Source organism: Carassius gibelio, chromosome B7, assembly GCF_023724105.1.
Source record: "Carassius gibelio isolate Cgi1373 ecotype wild population from Czech Republic chromosome B7, carGib1.2-hapl.c, whole genome shotgun sequence".
Lineage (NCBI taxonomy): Eukaryota > Metazoa > Chordata > Actinopteri > Cypriniformes > Cyprinidae > Carassius > Carassius gibelio.
Window position 1 is genome coordinate 22,759,312 of NC_068402.1, and position 10,654 is coordinate 22,769,965.

General features: G+C 37.7%; 2 protein-coding genes across 3 annotated transcripts; both read right to left on the minus strand.

Annotated features, from left to right (window-relative positions):
* Positions 1–622: 622 nt before the first annotated feature.
* Positions 623–3,272, minus strand: LOC127961693 (GTP-binding protein RAD-like). 2 transcript variants are annotated; one of them, XM_052560923.1, is made up of 5 exons: positions 3,073–3,272; positions 2,588–2,937; positions 2,359–2,432; positions 1,843–2,047; positions 623–1,613 (listed from the first exon to the last, which is right to left on the minus strand). In XM_052560923.1, coding segments are annotated over exons 1-5 (909 nt in total). In that variant the 5' UTR covers positions 3,075–3,272; the 3' UTR covers positions 623–1,335. The 2 variants fall into 2 exon arrangements, with proteins under 2 accessions (XP_052416883.1, XP_052416884.1); XM_052560924.1 differs by having other exon boundaries at positions 2,588–2,941; positions 3,073–3,265.
* Positions 3,273–6,103: 2,831 nt separating this feature from the next.
* Positions 6,104–9,604, minus strand: LOC127961704 (cytosolic iron-sulfur assembly component 2B). Its single transcript, XM_052560935.1, has 5 exons — positions 9,345–9,604; positions 8,653–8,730; positions 7,913–8,038; positions 7,774–7,819; positions 6,104–6,723 (listed from the first exon to the last, which is right to left on the minus strand). The coding sequence occupies exons 1-5, from the start codon at positions 9,471–9,473 to the stop codon at positions 6,623–6,625; spliced, it is 480 nt and encodes a 159-aa protein (XP_052416895.1). The 5' UTR covers positions 9,474–9,604; the 3' UTR covers positions 6,104–6,622.
* Positions 9,605–10,654: the final 1,050 nt, after the last annotated feature.

Here is a 10,654-nt window from a genome sequence, read left to right on the forward strand (position 1 = left end):
TACACAAAACATGTTCATAAAACAAGATTATCCGTTAGGTACAGTATGAGAATAAATTCTACGCATAGCTGTTATATGAATGAAAACACACAATCAAAACAAGGTATAGGCTACTCTATAATCTCATCTATAAACAATGAAATATAAATGAATAGGACATGCCTCGCACAAATAAATAGTCTCTAGTCAAACTTTTAAAGAACCCCATAAAGACATTGTACTGCAGTCTGATGCGGCTGTTTTAAGCTGGATAAAGCTAAAAACGCAAACCATTTAAAAAGACAACACAGCTCTGCAAATTAACTTCACAGTACACTGTAAAAAAATCTTACACACTTCTTTGATTTTTGATCATGCTATTTAATAAAAGCAGCTCTTACCTCCAGTCCACACTTCTTGTGAGCGAAACTGAGAATGGCTTTAAGTGTTAGAAGAGCATTGCATCTGCTTTGTAACTGATTAATGATTAGCTTTCTTAAATTGGCTGAGAAAAGTTTTAACTACCTTGTTTCCTCCAATTACACAACTGACTAGCAAGTCCCTCGCTTGCATATGGATGGAGGAATAAATTACATGGTATAATAGCCTCAAGTCTGAATGTGTATAGAACACCATGCGAATGTGCATTGTATTTTATTTTATTATGAAACCAGTTGTAAACATGTAACAAAATTAACAACTCAATAATATTAAATGGCATTAAGTGCAAATCAAACATTTTTTTTTTAAACAACTCACAACACATAATTTATTGCTTCTATGTCATTCATTTGCACATGGAGCATAGATGGCAGAATAATCAGAGCTCTTATATCCAAACACCCTATATTGCCTCTTGCCCCACCCCACCCCAAAAAACCAAACCTTCTAGTTTGGCGTCTTGGCTGAGTTACGAACCTGCGCACTCAGTTTCAAGTAACATTTGATTCCATAGGATATTTCAACAAGAAAAATGATTTGTGCTCATCCTTTAGACTTCTGATACAGCTCTAGTCCACATAAGGAAAAGAACCTAATTCTTTAGCCTTTGTGCAAACATACCCCACAGCTCTCCAAAGGGAACATTGTGATTTGTGGATTTACCTCCTATTTACATGCACAGAATCTGACATCTATACATATTAAGGCAGCAAAACACAGAAAAAGTAACATAACAATAAAAAGCCTCATGCCGGTCAACATGATTTGATTTTGTCAGCTTTGTTTCATATATAATCTCTTTTCAGTATACAAAACAAGTTCATATTTTTCTGTACAGCTAAATAGTCCTCATATTATCATGAAAAACACACAGCTTCTGGTCGTGGGTATCAGAGGGCACATTAGTCCAGTTTTTCAAAGCACTGAGAGGTCGTGACAGGATTTGGACTTCTGTCTGAAGGCCATCTTCTTGTTCTTCCGGGCCACAATGCGCCCCAGGAAACGTTTGGCCTTTTTGCTAATGCTCTCGCGGCGCTTGCAGTTGGCCATGCGGCGGGCGTTTTCTTCCTTGCTGTCCTTGCGCAGGCGAATTTGCCGGACGATGCCCTCAAAGAGGTCGCGCACATTGTGATGTAGGGAGGCTGAGGTCTCAATGAACTTGCAGTCAAACACAACAGCACAGGCACTGCCCTCTAGAGAGACGGGGGAAAGAAACACACATGCAAGTGAGCATTAACTCCATTACCGGAGGAATGGAGGCTACTTGTCATCTTTACTATGCCTCTTGGCTGTTACTCAGAGCTCAGGAGACCAAGAAGTACTACTTTATCCAAAACATCTCCAACCTGAGCCCAACCAGAGACTGCAAAGTCTGTTTCATCTCCCAGGTTTAAAAAATAGAGAAGTCTGGTGAAATCTTACCATCTACAGAAACTTCTCGGGACCGCACCAAGTCACTCTTGTTTCCCACCAGGATGATGGGGATGTTTTCCGACTGCCGAGCTCTGCGCAGCTGGATTCGTAGCTCTGAAGCTTTCTCAAAGCTGGACTTGTCTGTCACTGAGTACACAATGATGTAGGCGTCTCCCATACGCATGCACTGATCCTTCAGCCACTGGCTGTTATCCTGTCAAGAAAGAGAGAGAAAAGAATGGTTACACATATCAAAGCTATTGGTGATCACGATTAGTGACAATGACATTACACTTTGATTGTTTAATTAATTAATTAGTTACAAAAAAAAAAAAAAAAAAAAAAAAAAAAAAATATATATATATATATATATATATATATATATATATATATATATATATATATATATTAAACATTGTGTCATATATGTTTTAATCAGGATAAATTATTTATTATAAACATTTTATTTTATTTTAATTTGGTTATTCTTAAAAATAAATATTACTCCTAATGCCCATTGCTTACTTGTTCCCAGACGTCATAGAGAAGGATTGACGTCTCCTCGTCATCAACCACGAGGGATCTGTCATATGTGTTTCCTGAAATGAAGGTGCAAATTACATAATTAAACATCTGTATTGTTACACAAGCTTTTAAATATAAAAAAGCACCACAACACTTGGACTTTCCAGAAATGATTAGCTTGGAGGGAAAATCTTAATTCAAGCACTTCAGAATAAACCAAGACATTTACCTGTTTCCTCGCAGTCGTTGTCTTCAACTCCTCCAAATATTCTGGCCAAACTCGACTTCCCGACGCCGTGCTCGCCCAGGAGCACCACCTTGTAGACCTGTCCGTCAGAGTCGCTGCCGGACGAGATGACGGAGTCGGAGGAGTCGGACACGCAGCTGTTCCTGTGCTCGTCTGCCGGACAGAAGCGCAGGAGGCTGGGCTGAGCCTCGGGCATCGAGCGCAGCTCTCGGTCGTCCACGGGCATGCTCCTCCGGTGCAAGTTCTGCAGGTGGAGGGGAAACGGCATGCTTCCTCTCCTCTTGTCCATGTTCCTCAACTTGTCTCCTTTGTTCAAAGTCATGACTCCAAACCTGTCTGTGTTAAACTGTATTATTATAACACCTGTACTGTATAATGACTTTTAAGTACAAACTTATACCTATAAAATTAAATGGTCTATACCACGAGGAGTTGAGGATATAAGAAAACGTCCACATGATACTTACATGTGATCGCGTCTACCGCGTCTCCCGTTTAATGTCAAAAGTCCAGTCAGTCCGTTTAACGCCGTTATTCTCCCGCCGAGGGTTTCGCTTATGATCGGTGATGAGACAGATCCGTTATTTATGCGAGTGACTGACGTCAGCCCGAGGGAGGGCTTGCCTCGGATCGAGAATCAGCGTCGTTATAGTAGTAACATCATTTTGAGGGAGGAGCGGGATCCAGTGCGTATGATTCAGAGTTCTGCGAGGGTCTTCCCTCCCCTGCACGGACCGAGGGCTGAATCATGTTCCGCTTTCACTACAGCGTTCTTCATTACATGGAGGTAAAGCAAAGGCGTATAGTCCGAACATGACAAATGATTCACGGGGGAACAAAAACAAATGAATATAGATCAGGGTATAAATATTTTTATTTATTTATTATTACTATTTGTCATCTTGTTAGTTTTAAGTGGTTTAAGCTGGTCTCTCAAACTGAGCTCATCTTACTGTACCTTGTGAAATTTCGCGAATTAAAGGCAGACAATGTGAAAATGCTGTGAATTGGTGCACTGTATTACAAGACACTTAACCATATAAGGTCAAATAGATTCCAATGGACATTACGTATATTTTCACTGTCAATGTATTTAGAAGTAAAAAGTATGAACTTTGTATCATATTCTGTAAGACCATGTGTTGTCTTTAAACATTTGTTTAGACTTTAATAAATATTATTCTGTACACTTGGGTGTTTGATTATATAGCCCCTTTCACACTGCACGTCGGACCCGCAATATTCCCGTAACATTGCCTGGTCGCCTTCTGTGTGAAAGCAACCACGTCCCGGAATTGATTACCGAATCGAACCCGGGTCGGGGACCTAGTAACATTGCGGTAATCGATCCGGAACGAGCGCTGTGTGAACAAAAGCCAGATCTAATTCCGTATCGAGGTGATGACGCGCGTTATCGCGCGACTCTTTTACCGGCTGTTTTGAAGGAAGATCAACATTCGCGACGAAAACATATGTGCAAACTGTAATGAAGCAGAGATCAGTTAGTTCCTCACTTTCCGCGCTGACTCAGAGATCGTTTGCTTGCTTCAGTTAAAGTATAACGTGCCTAGCGTTGTCGACTCGTACATTACACGTCACGCGCTGATGTCACGTGTCGTTACGGGATCTTCAAGGGTTGTGTGTGAAAGCACGCACATATACCGGGTCATCACTGGCAGTGTATGTTATGCCATTATTTTAGAGTTATATGTTATGCTAGTGATTTTTCCTTGTGTGTGTGGTTAATTGTGCTCTATAGCGTGATCATTGGTTTATCATTGCTGCCGGATAGGTCAATTTTGACAACATCATGTGGCTTTTAATACTGTACAGTAACAAGAATGGCTCAGATTGGTTGGCTAACATTAACATTCTATGATTTCATAACACACAGTTATGAACTGAAATCACAAAGTCACCGAAATGTCACAATGTAATTCTTGAAACTTGTAATTCTAGCAAATCATCACTTTGAATTTATTTGTAATTCTATAAATGATACAGAATTATCTATTATTATTTTTTTTAAATTCTCAGCATTCAAGAATATATCTTCAAAATGCCATTTGAAGATATATTCTGATTAGAATCCGAATTAGTATCCAGTGACAGATTATAATTGATTATATTTGTTGCATGATAACAACATCATCCTATAATCCTCAGTAGCAAAATCCCCTTTCATCATAATGGTGGAGTACATTTATAGGTAGTTCAATGTTGCCATCTAGTGGTATATGATTGTACTGTCAGGTACATTGTTTTCCAAGCAGGTGTATTAACTAACCTGCGCCTAGGCAATAGTTATAATAGAAGATATATTTCCACATTGTGACTGTCATTTAACAGCGAACTGTATAATACAGGAATTGCATAGTACAATTTCCTTATGTTTTATCAGATCTGATTTTATGAGGGTTTATTTATTTATTTTATTTGTAATGTACCTACTGATTCTTGGAAACAACTTGAAATTATTTTGGAAAGTAGGCACCACACAAAAGTCATAGAAATCAAACTCATTTCCCCCACCTTTTTTTTTTCACTACAAAACTTTATTACACACACATTTTATTCAGAAAATATATGCTTTATTTTTTTTTTGTGCTTCCATAACCTGACATGTCTTTTCAACTTTCAGCACAGATGCACGACAAGCAAAAAAATGTAAAATAAATAATTATAAATGAATAACAAAAATGAATATTTGAAGTTTGGTTTTTATTTCCATGACTGAACCTAAAAAGACTTGCAACGTTAGCTAGTCTGGTAATTTATAAAAAAAACAACAACAAAAAAAAAACTATTGAATAAGAGTTATATTACCAGAAATAGTATCTATCATGCATTTTTAATGCGTGCTAGTGAAAGCACTTTTGTGACTTAAAAGCCAAGCAAGTGTAATCTAAACAGACTCTGCAAATAATTGTGCTTATTATAGTATCTGTGTATCATCACTGCCTTCTGCATGTGGCTTAGAGAGCCTATTACCCTTCAGACTTTATAAGTCAAACAAGTTTTAAACATAACTTTATAAAAGAGGTCATCTTTTAAAGACTATCATTTTCCTAAAGAAATCATAAGAAAATGTGAGTCTTGTTCCCTTGTTTGATTTGAACAGTGTTTTTAAAATGCAATTATATATTTTATTATACTGTAGGTCTGTGATGAAGGTTAACAATAGCTAATTCAAGAGAAACTGTATTATGAAGTGTCTAGTGTAAAAGTAATGATGTTTTACGATGTAACCATAAACCAGTAAAGCCATTTACCTGACATATCTGTAGACATGAATCACATCACAGGATACAAATTAAGCCTATGTATTTTTTAGCTTTTCAAAATTGTTACCTATTAATTACACTTATTCACAAATAGCTGAAACTTCAAAGCACTCTCCTGCTCTACATTTGGCTGTAGAAAAATACTTTTTGCTTATGGTTAAGTGATTGAACTTTTTTTTTTTTTTTTTTTTTTTATAAAAAAAAAAAATTCCCATATATTTCAGTGTTTTTTATTGCCAAAAACAAGATAAAAAAAAAAAAAAAAACACAGCAGTGCAAATTATTTCTGTTGTACACTTTCTCGATTTTGACCAACATTCATTTTCTTTGAGAAGTCCACAACCTTCTAAAATTAAAGTCATTTTATAAATATTCACAATTATACGGCATAAATACAGAATAACGTTTCTTTTTGTATCCACATGCTTTCAAACAGGACAAAATACTGTTTCCACATAAATTCTCTTTTACTTTTTTCCGTCACATTTTTAAACTTAATTTGGATGCATCTCTTACTTTATAAGCACTAAACAGTGCTCCTGATCTGGTGCTGTTCGTCAAGCACAGCACTAGATATACATACATACATACATACATACATACATACATACATACATATATATATATATATATATATATATAAGCAAAACATTTTCAAGTTGTAATTATCTCTCAACTCTGGCTTGCATGTAGGAGTTGAGTACTGGTCTATCAAAGTACTACACGACTCGGATCACATGGATCTGGTGGACAGACACTGGTTGACCACCTCCAGCAGCTGAGAGTTCTCCAGAGCTGCTGCTACTCTCTCTTTGTCTGCAAGCTGCTTATTGACTGCAGGAGAAAAACACAAGTGAATTTTTATCTTTAAATAAAAACAGGGTGCTGTTTAATAGAAAAATGTTCTTGACCTTAACTATATAAAACCTACTGTATAATGTTTTACACATGGATTTCTAAGGCCTCTAATGTGATCAAAACTTGTTGCTGGCAAACCAGTTGCACACAGTTTTGTCATCTGATTGATAGTTTATACTTTTATTAGTAAGTAAAAGGCCTTTTAGTGTATTTCTAAAACCATACACCTTCAGGTCGTGAAATATTAGATAGTTAGATTTGCTTGATTATCCGCACATCATTTGTTAGAAAAATCAAGTTAAACTGTATGTACAGGAGAAAATAAAACACCTGTGAGGCTTCATGTTCATGTTACGCACAACCCCCCCAAAAAAGAGTAATATATATTGAGACGTATAAGAAATATATACTGAGTTTACATAGAGTGATAACTGATATTCATATGCACACAATAGTCCATTTTATAAATATCTCATTGATTTATAATAAGAGCTTTTAGAAATGTATTCTACAAATCATGGCCATATAAATAAAAACATAAGCACCAAATTGCATTTTATTGATTTTTTCCTCAGTCTGGGCCTTTAAATTAAGTAGACATAGTTTTCTTCCTCGGGTATGTGAGCTTAATACTATCACTATATGACTATACTAGGCCATAAAAGCCTGATGTATCATATATGATACGAAACATAAAACACATTTGCAAACATTTTTTTTTGAGATTGTGTCTAAAGGTGCAATAAACTGTTCCATTTTCATTCTATTTCATCATTTACTAAACTTATTTAGTCATAATTTACTGTTAAAGGTCTCCACTGGCCTCCAAAGTATTTTTTTTTTTCCATACAGTGGAAGTCAATAAGGACCATCAACTGTTGTTTACCCACATTCTTCAGAATATATAATGTGTTTAGCACAGAAAACAAACTCATACAAGGAGGGTGAATAAATGATTACAGCATTTTAATTTTTTGGTGAAGTGTATCCCTTTAAACTGGCTTTGCATTGTATATCGGCCATTACCTGCATCCTCTGAGGCATGTGTGCCAGGCGTGATGTGAACATCAATCTATAACAACAAAAAGAATATAACAAATGACTAAGATGGGAATCCCAAAGCCTAATGTAAGCTTAAATATGCTTGGATGCTCACTAAAATGACCTTAAATCTGTCAGGAAGTGAGCGCAGAAGCTTGACTTTGAGGGACAGGCCAATGAGTGTGGCCATGCTGCAGTGTGGGATGGTCGGAGTGAACTCCACAGACACAGTGCTCTCCTCATCATTCACCTGCTCAGAAACATGTTAGAGAGACAGACAGAACGACCGACAGACAGACAGAACGACAGACAGACAGACAGAACGCCAGACAGACAGAACACCAGACAGACTGAACAACAGACAGACAGAATGCCAGACAGACAGACAGACCGACCGAACGAAAGACAGACAGAATGCCAGACAGACTGAACGACAGACAGACAGAATGCCAGACAGACAGACGGACAGAAAGACAGACCGACAGGCAGACAGTCAGACAGAACACCAGACAGACGGAACACCAGACAGACAGAACACCAGACAGACTGAATGCCAGACAGACAGACTGAATGCCAGACAGACAGACAGAACGCCAGACAGACAGAACACCAGACAGACTGAACGAAACACAGAACGCCAGACAGACAGAACGCCAGACAGACAGAACGCCAGACAGACAGAACACCAGACAGACTGAACGCCAGACAGACTGAACGCCAGACAGACAGACAGAACGCCAGACAGACAGAACACCAGACAGACTGAACGCCAGGCAGACAGACAGAACGCCAGACAGACAGAACACCAGACAGACTGAACGCCAGGCAGACAGACAGAACACCAGACAGACAGCTCAGACTCACATTGACGCGCATCTGTTCCACCACATTGAGCTCTTCGAGGGACAGAGGGTGCTCAGGGTCATTGATTGATCTGATCAGATGTAAAGATGTTAAGGTCTGACTCAAAATGTTTCAAAAGCATCAAAATAAATAATGTTTTAGAGCAGGGCAGCTGCTGGCCAAATGGATGCCCGAAGTAGAATTGTATTGTTGTGCCAGATATTATAGTAATACTTCATAAACTATTATTTGAAGTAACAAAATCATGGTTAATTTGTGGTTACCATGGCAACAAGAAACATTTTTTTTATTGTTTTATTCGTAGTAAAACCTTGGCTGACTTTCTTAAGGGAACATGGAAACCCTGCTGCTGGTGGTGAAGTGTTGGTAACCTCAACAGACACAAAAGTTTAGCTAAAAGTGATGCACGGACATTATATTTTTTTCTGTTCCTTTTGTTTTCTCTGCGACGGATTGCTATGTCTTTTCACAGATACAGTTGTCGAATAATTATGATAATTTGCATCCAGCCGCGGAGCAATGCCTTTTATATTTTTGTATATGTATATGTTAATATAAATACAGTAAAACAAATTTTGAGCAACTGGGATGGTGCGGTACTGTTTCTGAGCAAACACAGTTTGTAAGTAAAACTGTCATCATCGCAAATAATTTACAGCAACAAGGCTGACATGTCAAATGTTTGAAAGGATATCGAATATCTCCCTGTCATCGATGGGATCAGCCACATCCTCGTCTTCATCGGCGACAGTCAGGAGTCTTTCCCCCGATCGCTCAAATATCAGAGGATTGGCGTTTTCAAGGCGGGTTCCTCCTGACATTATTATCTCTTCAACGATAAAATTATAACTGTCACGATCGGTAGACTATATTATTAGATAACCTAGCTAACTCTGCGAAGTCGAAAACAAGCGAGCAGGAAGTGAAGCTAAAAACCGGAAACAGTACACGCTTTTGTTTTTCAAAATAAAGGTTTTAAGTCAGATACGATGTTTATTTAAACGACACATGTAGAACAACAACAACGTTATTGTATCAAAAAAGTGTCGCATTAAGAGGGGTGATAGTTTTATACAGCATTACCATAGAAGCAGAAAGTAAAGCTATTTCCTTAATTTTTTTAAGCATATGCTAACACATCAAATCAGTGTTCATCACTTTGAAAGCTTGACCTTGATTAAACAGTGAGGTCAGGCTAATAGTGAGCCAATCAATGCTTATCAGTTAATAAAGAGCATTTCTAAAGGGGTCATATGTTGCTTTTTGAAAGATCATTATTTATGTATTTGGTGTAACATAATATGTTGACATGCTTTAATGTAAAAAAAAAAAAAAAAAAAAAAAAAAAAAAAAAAACCTTAATTTTTCTAATACTGTATATTATTGTAGGTCCCTTATGTCCCGCCTCTTTCAAACGCTCATTTTCTACAAATTCCCTCCTTCTGACAAGAACAGTCTGCTCTGATTGGCCAACTGACACAGTGCACTGTGATTGGCCGTACACCGCGAGCTTCATCTTTCAAAATACATGTAAAGACAGTTAATAATGTCCTTAGTTTTACCATCAGTTCAAGCACGAAAGTGGAACAGAGTCACGTGACAGACACAGTGATGAAGCTCATATGTGTTTGCAGTACACAAGCCACAGACGGTTAAAACAGCTGACTCTCTCTCTCTCTCTCTCACACACACACACACACACACACACACACCTCACACTCATGCTGATCTGTTGTAAGTAATCTTAAAGATTCAGAAATTCATCTACTTTTGTAAGGCCAAATAAAGTGCTTTTGCTTTCGCCTAGATACGCACAGCATTTACCTGACATGGCTGCTTCAACACCAACTATGGTTACTGAAACCACACTTTCTTTCTTAGGAGTGTGTGGCAGTCTTAACTTTGATAAAGAATATCTCTTTGGATTTGAGACTTTTGTCTTTGCAACTTTACAGATCTTCTTTATGCACCAAGAGCTTGTAACACTCCCAAGAGAAGGGAA